Here is a 13827-nt window from a genome sequence, read left to right as displayed (position 1 = left end):
TTGCTCCTCTTCTGGTTTGTCTAAACCTTCTCAAGGTATGTGGAACTGTCTTGTCTCTGATATGCTGCTTCCTCTGTACTTCCAAATTGCATCAATGTCATTTCTAGGAGGAAGTCACCATAAATTGCTATCTCACTTGGGAGCCACCCTCCACACTGTTTTTCATCCTTCTTTATTTCTGCTCTGTTGACTATGAGGCATCAGAGCCATCTTCACATCAGCTGTATCTAGATTTTCTTAGGAAAATCAGGAGGAAAGACTTTCTCTTGCTAGACAGAAAATTAGTGTTTCAGTCAGGCTCAACCACTCAATTTTTCTTTTTTTGGTCTTACATCTGTCCAAAAGTTGTAGTTCAAACTGTAGACAAAATTGCATAGGAACAAAATCAGTTACAACAAAATTTTTATCTTAAAAAATACTTCTCTTCAAATCAAAAATCTGCATGAATCAAAATGGAATGATTTTGCTCATTCAGAGGAGTGTTCCTGGCCCACCAAAGCTTCAGATATAGACTCTCGATGCACAATTCCCCATTTAAATGACAAATTTATAATACTGATGGGTGAGAGATCTGAAAACCAAAACAAAATACCTACTCACTTCAGAAATAATGACTAGAAGAGGCTCTCCAGAGAGGAAGACTGTATTAGCTGTTATGATTTTAATTGGAAATGCGAGTTCAGCTTCCTTCTCAGCCATAGGTATTTGTGCTGACCAGGGTTAAGTCACACGTGCATCTGATGCTGCCTAAGCCTTTCTATTTATGCATTTAGGCTCGAGTCCTAAACTGCAATGCTGTAAATCCCCATTCAGCTGCCCCCTACTTCAGAGATATCCAGTCTCTACAGGTCTCAGAGTTTGACCTTCACCTTCTCTCTTAGCTTGTAAATTTGACTTATAGGACCAGTGGAGGTATCCGTCACTTTTTAAAATTAAATGGTCGCAAAATCAAATCCATCAATACTTTCAAACAAGGAGCCATGGTAATCCCTTCCAAGCACAAGTGCCGGAACCACTAGCTTGCAGAAATAGGTTCCTTCTTGTGTCTCCTCTGTGACTCAGTTCTGAATTCATTTTCTGAGCAGAGATCCAGCTTCACCTGGAAAGATGGAGAGCATCAGCTGCCTAGCATAGCCTAGACCTTGAAAGAGGGGGAAGGAACACATTGTCAGAGATGTAGGCTCGAAGCATGAGGTATAATGCTGACGGGGAAATTAAATCTGTTCAGCTTCTCAAGAGATTGCATTGACTGTTCAGACCCCTGACTTTGTCACTCTTGGACTACCTGAGTACTGAGGGAGGTAGTGAGCCCAGCTGCTTTACCTAAAAGGCTGAGCAGAGGTGCTCTTCTTCAGGAAAGAGTTCTGCCACGAATCCTAGGTAGATAAAGGCATCTGATGTGCTGGATTTAAGACTCATCCCTTTTTCACGACAATGTTTTAATTTGTCCACATGATGAGTATTTTGCTCTATTGATTTGAGGCAGCTTCTTGATTGGTATGCTGATATGGGTCCTGTTCAGGGACATCTGACGTTTTCCAGGCACTTTATAATGGGATTCAACCTTTCACTTAGGGCTTTGGATTCTGCTTGAGTGCAAGCACTTAAAAATACCAACCTGTAGGTGCTGTATTTTTAATCTGTCTCTACGTCAGGTCTCTACCATGGAGATAATAATTCTTCACCTCCTAGAGCTGCTGAAATGATGATTAATGGTGAAAGCAGTTTAAGTGTGAGAGAGGGGCAAATACAACCTTTTAAATTCTTCCTTTGTTAGAACTTCCGCTAGAAAGCTCTCTCCTAAGTCATTACGACTCTTGTTTTATCTTGCTGGTAAAGGCACTCATGCCTTCTCTATAATGGAGTTTGTGCAATCGCTACTTAACAGAATCACAAAAGAAAAAATCCGACAGCACAGTGTGTGCCTTTCCCTTAAACTGGCAATAACAATAAATGGTCATTTTATTTCATTTTTATCTTGTACCTATGCCCAGGGCACTCCTGAAAGGAGCTGAGAAGGACTAATACTTTGGTGTCAGCTATATAAAATCATCTGCACAAATTTATCTATTTCAGTTTGACTGTTTCAGTCTTCTACTCCTTCCTCCATCTGAGTGAGCTTAGATGGGAGTTGTGTACTTCAAAACCTCTATCCAATCCACCTCTCTCCTTGAAAAAGGCATGTAATCAAATGTAGGCAACTTAAGAACAGCATATAGACAGGAACAACAGAGGATATGTTATGATGAAATATTGACTAAATTTAGAAGCAGGTATATTAACTTTTAATACTATGGCAGACCAATAAAGAATTAAAATGCTTTAATTCAGCAAAACAGAGTGAGGAAATCTGAAGCAGCCCCTACCCTCTTGGACTAATCTGGGCTCCAGTTATTTATGTATTTTTAAATAGAGGCTGTATGCTGAATTCTACTTAGAGTTTATTTGTAGCTTCAATCCCTAGCATCAGTGAGACAGGACAGAGCCATTAATGCATTTCTTGGGTTTAGCTTAACGTAATTGTCCTTCAGCCTTATGTATCACAAGATACCCAAAGGCACATGCTAATGGCCCCATTAATTTAGCCCTTCCTATGCCTTCTTGCTTAGATAATATTACAGTCAGCAGAGAGATGTAACAAATAACTCTTCAGAACTATACTGATTTGGCCCTGAGCAAAATCCTAATAGGAAAGAGAGACGGTCAGAAAGAGATGCATTTTTCATGCAGGGAGTGAACAGGCTCTAGTGTCCTTACCCCCATACAGCACCCTGTAAGTGAACACTGGTTCCAGGCATGATGCCTAGAAACAGAACTAAGCAGGTGTAATTTAAAGCTGTGTTGTCAAGCCTCCTCTTTGTACTGCTTTATTTTTCTTCCAGTACTCTCAGCTTTCCTCAATAATGCCATCAATAAAATTCACACTAGAACTGACTCACAGTTTAGGGTACCATTTTTGTGTTCACCTTTCTTGTTCCTTTTCCCCCTCAGGCCATGTCTACAGAAGAGCAGTCTGACCAACAGACAATGCATTCTCCTTTTGGCTTGCCAGAGCCCTGTCCAGAAGCCGGAGCTATTCTTAGTCCCACAAGGATTACTCCAGTCCCTAAACCCAGAACATCACAGCCTGGGAAGTCTCAGGAGAGCAGAGGGAGCAGTGAAAGGCAGCCCCTGTCACCCAGTGTGGCTGAGGCCAGTGCGCTGCCGCCCCAGAATACTTCCTTTGCCCCAAAGGTGCCACCACGAAGGAAAAAGTCAGCTCCTGCAGCTCTTCATCTGCAAGTTCTCCAGAGCAGTGACAACCCGCTCTTTAGAGGGTTAATGTTCAGCTCCAACAAGAACAACAATGCTGGGCTCCACCCCCAGACTCAGGACTCTCATGTCCTTTGTGTTTCCCCACCACAGTCTACTGTCTTAGCTCCGACATCCTCTGCCAGCCCAGAGAACAACACAGCTAAGCAGTTGGCTCAAAATGCCTCCGACTTGATTGCTAACCTTCAGGGCCCTCCTGTACCTGAGGACCAGCGCCCACAGCCCTCGGATACCAGCTCTTTTGCAGAGAACACCAATCTTTTGGACCTGGACACAGATTTTTCCTGCCCTCTTTCCATACAGGCAGCATCAGCTGCTTCTCCAGCACGCACTCCAGAAGATTTAAAAGTCCTCAGCTCAAAAGATTTCAGTCACTGGGTTACATTTAGTGATGATGAAGACAATGGTGCCCTGTCAGAGGGGTTCAACAAACTGCTCGTCTTAGAACAAAACAAAAATACGTTGATGAACACAAATGCTAATTTAGAATTGTAAAATTTGTCTCCTTAGTTTTCCTGTAGAAATCATAATTAGGGTGCAAATTAAAATATATCTTTTGCACAAAGATCTGTATTTCAGGAAAAGTATCACCAGGTAACACTACATTTCATTTTCATGTTTAAAGACAAAGGTGCTGCCCCTGGAGGGAAGTGTACTGAGTATGTACAATCTAACACTGTCGACAGCTTGTTTGAAAAGTTCTTTATTTTAAATTATTTCTTTTTATTAATCTATCTTAATGTTTTGTTTCAGGTACAAATCATATGTAAGAGCATGTAATGTATGGGGAAAAAAACCTTAAGAAAAACATTTGCCTATGAAAATTGCATCTCAACCACTTTCTGTCATTTAAAATAAAGCACCCTTATCTTAAATAGTTAGATTGCTGTAGTTATTCTGGAACAAATGCCCCTAAGAGGAATATACGCCAGTATAACTACAGCAGTATCATCAGTAAGTTCCCACTGTGGAAATAGACAAGTTGTCTTTCTTTTAACTCTTAACTTAGCTGCAGGCCTGAAGATCCCTGCTATTTATGCTGTTAAACTGTCATCCCAGTCTATGAAGTAAAATAAAAGGTGTGTGTTGTGAGGAGGATGTAAAGCAGCAGCACTAGGAATTGGCTATTGCCCATTTTGTAAGAAATACCTGTTTTTACTCCAGACCAGGCAAGGATTACAACCGACCTTTTAAGTGCTGTGTTGTTAATGGCACCTGTGATAACATGTCTTAGTTTTTATAAAGGATTAGGTATTGTTTCAAAATACAATTCTAGTTTGCACCGAGATCAAAGGCATTTCGGCTTGGTTCTCTGCCACCTTTCCAAACACCATCCTGGTTCTGTTCAGGGCCATCCTCTTCTAAACATTACGCTCTCCACTCACATAGCATGTGGAGCATGACAGGCCCTTTGGGATGAGACTGTGTAGTCTGCTTGTACGTGCTCTCTGTATGCAAATACTGGGGAAATATGATGATTAGTTGAGACCAGCTGATTATAGAGGACATTAGCATATTAACGCATTATTGCTGAAGGCACTTTAATAATTCATTAGTTGTGTCCCTGTTCCCATTCTGCTGCTTTATAAGAAAACGCCATGCTATGCTCATGTATACTAAATGCAGATGAGGAAAGAGCTGGTCTTGGAACTTAGCTTTACACAAGTGCAGTGAAGGCTGATATATCCTGAAACTAAGCCACAAGCACATGACTCGGGATGGCAGACCCACCCTTCAGAAAGGGATGGTCACTTATGGCTTAAAAAAAAATGAGTTTACCTGCTTCCTGTGAAGCTCAACTTTGGCACGGAACTGGTTGGGTGGAGGGAAGGGACATGTAGAGCTATTGCACTTTTTGTTCATTTTTGCTGATGTCAACTACTCGGGCTATTCGTTTTGTACCATGGAAGGCTCTGCATTTTAACCTCAGCAGAGTGTTAAAGCCACACTGCAGCAGAGGGCCAGGCAGAACTGAAGAACAGCATGATAACTGAACATGGGCTGGAAAGCCTAGCAATGGAGCTAGAAATTTAGGCAACCACATCTACACGTAAGGACAAATTTACAGAGCATGTGTACGTCCATAAATAAAGCTGTTGCTCAAGTGCTCTGTGCCTCAGTCCAGGGAGCGCATCTAGGAGGCAATAGCAATGCACTGACTAACAGGGAAGCAATGGCAATAGTCTGCTCTCTGCAGGTTCTTGCAAACAAAAAGGTTAAAAGAAGCTCATGTTTTAGGGCACTGGAAACAATAGCAGGAGGGGAGCATCGCCTGTTACAACTGTAAGAACTTAGAAACTGCAGGCAAATATTCCTGCGTGCCTGCTTTGCTTTGCCTGTATATTTACCAAGTAGTCCATCAAAAGTTATAGGGCAACCATTTAAGGTGAGATTCTAGGTCACATACCATGGCGTGCTCATGCAGTCTTGCTACTCGGCTCAAGCCGACTTGGCCTTCACAATGAAGGCCCCTCTCATCTGTTAGCAAGCCAGCAGTCCTGCTTCTCAGAAGCCCAAGAGAAGGGATCGCCATTGTGATAAACGTGGCACGTTCATTCTTTTCCCTAGGAAAAGTAATTAATTGATTTGTTCTCAGCTGCTTAGAAACTGGGATTTCAGTCATTTTCTTACTATTATTACCTAGCACGCTTATTACTGTTTGTTACCAAATTTTGGACACAAGACATGCTGTAAGAGCGGCTACTGCCTTTAGCTGAGCACCCACCATCCTTCTCTGCTCATTTTGCAGATGATACTTAAAAAAAAACAAATTTAAAAAAAAACCCAAACAAACAAAAAACACCTCACAGGCCAAACCAATAAAACCCAGCACTAAGCTTGTTTGTTATGTGAGTGGCAGTTTAACATGCTAGAAGACTGGTGAATCATGCTGAAGCAACATAGTTCTTTCCTTAAAAGATGCCACAGAGCCTATTTTTTTTTTTTTTTAAAAAGATGACCAAGAAAAAAGAAATACAGTGGATATTTATGGGCACATTTCAGTATAAAGTATTAAGAGAAGGAAAAAGGAGGGGGAAGAGTATGTTATATGACCATATCCACTATTCTGTGCAAAGATAATTCACAGCTCTAGGACAGCTAATTTACATGTTAATGAAGCTGTTAGCGGGAAAGCCAATTAAAGTGGATTTATACAAGTCAAATAAAAGTTGCTTTATTACTCTACTTGAATAAGAGAAGTAGCTGGCCTTTAGTGTTATATCTTATACCTGTGTATGTGGCAAGCTACCCATTAAAGTTTGAATCCCTGCAGCCAGCTGGTTTATACCATCAGTGACAGCATATACCATTCAATCACAACAAATCAAGAGGAAGGAAAAGACGACAATCCTGCTGAAAAGGTTACAGCAAAGAATGAGGAATCTGCTGTCTCAATTTATTATCCTTCATATTCGGGTCTAATACCCCAGTGGGTGTTTTTCAAAGGCACGTTCTGTGCCCTGGGTTCTAGTTTTATTGGCCAGGACAAGCTAAGCATGGCCAGACCTGCTCAGCATTCGGGAAACCGCTACAGAAAACTCAAGAGACTGTTAGAAGCGGTGCTTTGTTCCTTCTAACTCAGGATTAGGCCAGGCCCCAGCAGAAAGTGAAAAGAGGCTAAGTAACGAGAACTGTCACTCAGGTGATGTCCAAAACTGGGGAACCCACAGCATGGCCCTGTCCCCTCTACAACTCTGCTGCTCCCAAAAATTTTTGTCCAAAATTGAAAGTTTGAAAAGATAGATAGATACTGACATTTTCACCAGAATGAAAATTTCTGCTCTCTAGCCAGCTACGGTGCCTAGCACAGTGAAGCACAAATCACAGTGAAAGCCTGTCTGCACTACTGTAATCACAGCAGTTAAAGGCTTGATGACCACAGCTACTAGAAATACCAGTATAGTTGCACAGGAATGCTGGACAACCACAGGGAAGACCGACAAATTCCTATTAGTGCTCCCCCTGTATGTTGCTATGTTACTCTTGGATGCCACAATGCAGATGAAATACCATCTTCTCAGACAACTCACCCCAAGTACAACACACCTAGTAGCCACATCTGCAGCTGGGTACCCAGTCAGATGGGATTAGTGCATTAAGGGCATAGTTTGAGTCCTAAGAATTTACATGAAGGCTCTATTCTGGATTAATGGGACACCAGGAAAGCACAAGAGCTTAAGTAAGTTTCTAATGGGAAGCAAAAGTTTATGCCACACGACAGACCCTTTGGCCCTAGAACCAATGTCTGTACATGGCTTAGGAAGCGCTTTTAGGGAAAATAATAAAACCTAAAAGCACAATTGGAAAATTGTTCAGTTTGGCAAAACACTGATGACCAGCTGTGCCCCCCGTACTATGCCTCTGGTGCTTAAAGTGCCTGTTATCCTTACCTTAAGCGAAGGTTAAACATTGCTTTCTTCCAGCATGAAACAACCACTAAAAAAATCCACAGGTCTTTAAAAGGAGGAGAACATGATCAAGTACATTTGCTTAGCAGATCATTCACTTTTAATACATTTTGTGCCATATGTTAATACATTTTTAAAAACACATTTCATTACTATCTTCCAAACAAAAAAAAATACATACAACTCAAAACATTAGTTTTAAAAGCTACACATGTATACATACAGTTACAAAAAGGAGAAAGTTGCCTCAAGAGCTCCAGTTATAGTAACAAAACATAGAAGCGTTTACTGAATAAGTTTACTCTGTAATGCCATTGATCTGAATCCCTTTAAGCCAAAGAAGGCTACTAAAATCAGTATGAGCTTTGTCATACTACACATTATTGCAAGTCTTGTCCATTCAAACTGAATTCCACGTACCCTCTTCTTTGTGAGCACAAAATGTTCTAATATATTTATACTCTGAAGTTTAAGCGCAGTGTAAACAGGATAAATTCCTTTAAAGGTTATGTTACATTGTCTATCCGAAATAATGGCATCCAATATTCTTACCTACATCTTGATTACGAGGAAAAAAAAATGCTCTCTTTGTTTGTGTTGTGCTGTACATTCTCTGTACTGCTGTGGGCTGTGAATTTTACTGTGCAAGTCCAGCAGGTTGAGGCTGCACTTCCCGAAGTGCATTTTCAGATTTAATGTCCTCCTGAACTGGAGTAGTCTAAGGTAGGAACGGTTGAGGTGGCCTCAGGAGCTGGCAGGACTGCAGCCACTGCTGACATCTGCACCAAGCCCATGCAGAACTGCAAGACACATTCCACCTTTTTGGTGACTTTTATAGCCATAACTTTAAGGCTAGTAATACTAGATCCATCCCACATAAGCAACGCTAAGAGACCTCTTAAGTCTTCTCTACTAATTTTCCTGTCATCAATAAAGGCCTTATTTGACAAATGGTCAGCTAGGGAAATACAGCTAGCCATAGCCTATTTCTGTCTTCAGAGAGAGTTGGGGGTGCAAAGAAAGGAAGGAAAGACACCGTAATTAGAGACCGTAATTAGGCTGCCCTGAACTATGTTGCAAATTATTTAAGACTTATTATTTAAGACTCTGGCTGAAGACTGCCACGTTTTTCTGAAGAATGCTTATTTCTCCTCAGTACTATTAAGGTGTCCTTATGATTTCTACCAAAAACACATAATGATAAAACTTACATAAGACAAAAGTGCCATTTTTCCTCTTTACCTACACAAATAAGTACACTTGGGTCTCAAGAAACCAATAATACCTGGGATCTTCTGTATTTCTCGTGGGACCTTATGAACACCTGCATTTTCACCTGCTTTTCTTATTGTCTGCCTGAGCTCCACACTCTAAACATGAGCTTTTTTGTCAGGTCCTGCAGATGTCGTATTCCATGTGGGCATTTTCAATGCTCTTTAAATCAGCTAAAGAGCTTCTAAATGAGTAACATGAACCAGGGAATTAAGTGTACCATCTTCTCAGTACGTCCCAAGAGTGAAGCCGAACATTAACAGCTAGGCCTCTGTTCTGTATCTTCCATGCGACGGTGCATAGAACTGCCCTGAGTCTGATCAGACACAACCTATCTCAGAGAAAGTAATCTCAAAAGTTAGTAGGATTAAAACGGAAATGTACAAGAACATGGAAGAGGTTCCCCCCCCACCTTTTTTTTTTTTTTAAATGTATACAACCAGGATAAAACAACTACAGCTGTTTATACAAGACAGCGTATTAGAACTCAGCAAAGCTGTTACCTCCTTCTCATGCAGAAAACAGATGTTGTGTTTGGTAACAAGTCTGGGTGGATCTGTTAAACAAAAAGGCAAATTACAAAAGCTCCTGTAATTACACCATTGATCCAAATACTATCTTCAGTCACTTGGATAAATTCCCTCAGGCTTCTGTCAGACTCCTCAGCATGAAACCAATGCTTTAAGATAGCCACATGCTTCTTTTCCCCTTTGACACAACAGATAATCATCTCAGTTAGTTGTTTCTAATTCTCTCTTTAAGATTTTAGTCCCAGATGTAGATTAATCTTAATGAAAACAACCACACTCACAGCAACCTTTCTTGGCTAAAAGGAGATGTATTGGGCACCCTCCACAGTCTAGCGGGGCTGCTCCAAAGGGATACCTGTAGACTACCCAGTGAAACTTCTGTTCCACTGAATCCCCATCCCCTCCCTGCCAAATTCCTGGAGAAATTACACACACTTTGTCAACAAATCATGGTCACTCTAAGCCAACATTCATTTTCTTTTTACCAAGTTATAGTACTGTGTGTCAGTCTGTACTTTTTTTGAATGCATTTCAGAAATAGGATATGGAGTTCTCCAAGCTGGAGATGTACCAAAAATTATTTTAGCAGCAGATACTATTCACATAGCATCTTTCCAGTTCAACAAGTGTCAGGGGAAGAACTTTTCTGTGTTATATCACATGGATGAAATAAGCAAGCAACCATGACAAAAACTCAATTTCCAAGTTCTCTGGCTAAAACATCCCGAATGAACTTCAAGGTATGTTGATACAGGAAAGTATCCTTCTTCTTTGGCTTGCAAATATTTAGATGATTAACATCCACTGGAATAAGATCTCCAATACCCAAATCTGGGAGAAGAAAAGAAGAAAAAAATACCAAAGCTCATTAAGATAATCTAGACCGAAATGTACATCTAGCATTAGCAATTTCCTAACTCATTTCTTGTCTTCTGTTCAGCTATTTTGTCTTACATTAGGTTTTTTTTTCAATGTGCTAAGGTGTTACCAACACACTCTGCTAATACTCAGAGCTACATATTGCTGCAGAACTCACCTTGGTAAACCATTAGGCCTAGCATTCTACTGTCTTAATTGGGCATTCACAGATATACATTTCTCCATACAGATCCCTTTGAATAATCAGAACTTCATTTACGGGCACTTGACTGAGAGTGAAGTCCTGACTGCACTGAAGTTTAAGCATTGACCTGAACAGGGACGTGGATTAATCCAAGGTATCTGCATTCTGAAAAAGTCTAAAAGAATGTAGGGTTTTCACACCACCAATTGTTCATATTCTTTATAAAATACTTTGATTTGGAGATTAAAAAGGGGACTAGTGTGGACCTTAAATATGCAACAAATCACTAAACACTTTTCCTGGTAAATGAAAAAAATCCTTTGTGTATTTGCAGAATACAGGTGTTCTATTTTCAGCTACTGATTTTAGGGCACGCTACAGCATTTACATTTTCCTGACATCCCTTACTACTCCTGAACATTCCAGTTTAGGTTATGCTGTGTCTGCCACGTTCCAATTATTATCCATGCACTCAGGCTCCTGAGAAATCATGCATTTTGCTTCGAACTTTGTATCTTTAGCCACATCTAACAGCACTAGAGCAGGATGAAGGCTTGCACGTGTGCAAGCAAGTGTTTAAGAAAGAGCAAGTGCACTGCTTGTCAGCCTGACATTCGAACAAAATGGGTGGGGAGTCACTGAACCCTAGTGAACCACAGTGAGAGTGCTCACATGCTACACTGCGTTATCATCTCTAGAAAAGAAGAGGAGAACTTACAAAATTGTAAGCGCATGGTGCTTATTTGTGCACTCTTATCTAGTCTTTTTTGTGTGTGTGTGTGTGTGTGTGTGTGTGTGTGTGTGTGTGTGTGTGTGTGTGTTGCTAACACAGAGAAAATTAGTACCTAGTTTTTCAGTCCTGACCAACAAAATTGTATCAGCGACATTTTGGCAAAAATCTGCTTCTTGAGAAGAGCGACTGAAAAATACTGCTAAATATTCACTCAAGGAAAACAGGCATGTAGTCAGCCTTCAGAGCAGCCAGCCTTGTGTTTAACCCAGCAGATCTGGCTAGCAGAAAGCCTGATCTAAAGCCCCGTGAAGCAATGGTTTCTGTCTGAGACCTTGGGCAGTGCAGAAGAGGGTCTTGCTCAGGTAAAACCTGAGAATATCAGACTTAAAACAGAGTTCACCTCCTGAAGAGTTCTCTTGATCTTTTTGCTTTTTGTAGGAGCACAGAAAAACAGGCAGTTCTTTCTCTTGCGTTGTTTATGGGTGTTCAGCTTAAAATATTTTAAAATGTGTTGCTCGAATTTAATTTTCTTGACTACCTGAGGTATGAAAGATAAAGGATTCTTAACACTGAAAAATAGTTTTGTGATCCATTATTTTTTACTAGCAGCTTACTAATTTCCTTTCTTCTTTTTAAAAGAAGGAAACAGCTGACATTTGAGGAAGTTTCTGAAACACTGTTCAGTGTACCTACACACAGTTGGGGGACAGTTACTCATAATTACAAACAAAAGGACTACAACAACACAATATTAGAGCTGAGCCTACCCTGTTCTTTTCAATAAGCAAATAATACTAGCCTTTGGAAAAATCGAAACAAACAACTGCAGTACTAAGATATACATGTAGCTCCCTTTGATCTCAGCAGGGAGACTACTATAAACTCTGTCAAAAGTTTAAATGAAAGAAAAAAACCAAACAGATGTATTTTTCTAGGTCTTTCTGCTATAGCATTCATAACCCTTCCCACACACGAACGCAAAAAAAGGAGTATTTGCAAAATTAAACAAAAATAAATGGCTATTTGATATACTTGCTGATTCCAGAGGTACGACGTGCAGTTTTATCATGCTGCCTATATGTGTCGGTAAGGTTTCTGCAAAACTCAGGACTGGAAATTTCTTATCTTTGGCAAAAGACAGAAAGTCATCATTCAGCTCTTTAAGGGCTGGAGAATCTGGGAAAGAGTAACATAATTTTTGCAGTGTTATCTTGAAACATAGATTATAGAATTTGTCTGAAAGATTGCGTTCCCAAAGAAATGTTTTGAAATAACTAAAAACCTCAGCAAGAGGAGTAATATTTTGTGTGTAGTCCCTTGCTTTGGGTAATCACATGCAACACTTCAACGTTTCTTTCTGCATAGCATGGAATTTAATAACAAAATACAGTTCGTGCATTTCAGCACATGTTGAGTGAGCACACTGTTAAATGGCCCAAACTACTCTTCCATAAACTCGCTCACTCCTTTTTTCCCCTCTGCAGTCAAATACATTTACTCTGTCAATTCAACATACAACCCTAAACATAAAAAGGAGGGGTTGTTGCTTTTATCCAGTGTTTTCTGAGTGTGATTTTTAAAAAAAAGATAGATTCCTGCTGTTAAATGGTAACAAAGCGAGCATACCCTTGCTGAGTTCTTTAACCTCCACAGACGGAAAGAGAAGATATCTGGCATTTATAGAATATTCAGCCAGCTGGGAACCATGGTGAGGTACGCTATAAAATATGATTCCTCTGGTGTTGTTTACAATGTTATCCATTTCTGGATTCTTGGAAGCATCCACAAGCATCTTCTTGACGAGAAGACCTGGCAGCAGAAACAGAATTAATGCAGGGATTTAAACCACTGTGAAAATAATCACCATGCTATATTACCCATGAAGTAACTAAACCATATTCTTGCCTCGGTCAATTAGTCTTTGGTTTTATCAAATATGTAAGATTAAGCTAAAAAACAAACAAACAAATAAAACTGAAGAGCCATTAAAATAAAAGGTCAATGAATGGTGCAAATCTAATTCTCCACACTTACTCACTTTGTCTTAAGTACTTCTAATGATACTTGCAATATGTCTGATCATGAAGAAAACTTAGCCCCTGGATTCCCAATTATGCGAATTGCAGCTCATTGGTTTCGTGTTTTTAATCAACATAGTACAAACAAAAATAAAAATCAGCAATAAAAATCCTTTCAAAACGTATATGCCATTGAATATAACGCATTAAGAAAGCGGAAATATATTTTGCATTTTTAGATAATTTGTAAATTGTAAATTTTTGAGACAAACTAGGCTAAATGGTTGCATTTCAGACGGAATTTGATTAACAGCTTACTCTAAAATACAACAGCAGATAAACATGTTACGTCAAATAGGCAATTTGCTTACCACCCATGCTATGTGAGACCCATACTAGAGGTCTGTCTCCAATGCCAGCAGCTCTCAGCTTGTCAAGAAGCTCATTGCTCCTATAAGCAATAGACTTTCTGTAAAAGAATAAGCACAAG

The 13827-nt window shown here is 40.0% G+C and overlaps 2 protein-coding genes across 11 annotated transcripts in view; one reads left to right on the top strand and one right to left on the bottom strand.

Annotated features, from left to right (window-relative positions):
* The window catches only part of SYNJ2 (synaptojanin 2), an 88245-nt gene extending 84058 nt beyond the window's left edge, over window positions 1–4187 (top strand). For all 7 annotated transcript variants that reach the window (XM_068938603.1, XM_068938600.1, XM_068938607.1 and 4 more), the window contains one exon: window positions 2992–4187. In XM_068938603.1, coding sequence (XP_068794704.1) covers window positions 2992–3807 — 816 coding nt within the window. In that variant the 3' untranslated portion in view covers window positions 3808–4187. The remainder of the gene's footprint in view (window positions 1–2991) is intronic.
* A 3608-nt stretch (window positions 4188–7795) lies between these two features.
* Window positions 7796–13827, bottom strand: part of SERAC1 (serine active site containing 1) — a 29439-nt gene continuing 23407 nt past the window's right edge. For 3 of the 4 annotated variants that reach the window (XM_068938597.1, XM_068938599.1, XM_068938598.1), the window contains exons 14-17: window positions 13709–13806; window positions 12946–13128; window positions 12352–12495; window positions 7796–10354 (exon numbers count right to left, since the gene is read on the bottom strand). In XM_068938597.1, the coding sequence (XP_068794698.1) occupies window positions 10218–10354; window positions 12352–12495; window positions 12946–13128; window positions 13709–13806 (562 nt within the window). In that variant the 3' untranslated portion in view covers window positions 7796–10217. The remainder of the gene's footprint in view (window positions 10355–12351; window positions 12496–12945; window positions 13129–13708; window positions 13807–13827) is intronic. The other variant, XR_011140247.1, reaches the window with a different exon arrangement.

This window comes from Struthio camelus, chromosome 3, assembly GCF_040807025.1.
Source record: "Struthio camelus isolate bStrCam1 chromosome 3, bStrCam1.hap1, whole genome shotgun sequence".
Classification (NCBI taxonomy): domain Eukaryota; kingdom Metazoa; phylum Chordata; class Aves; order Struthioniformes; family Struthionidae; genus Struthio; species Struthio camelus.
This window is presented reverse-complemented; position numbering and strand designations above follow the sequence as displayed.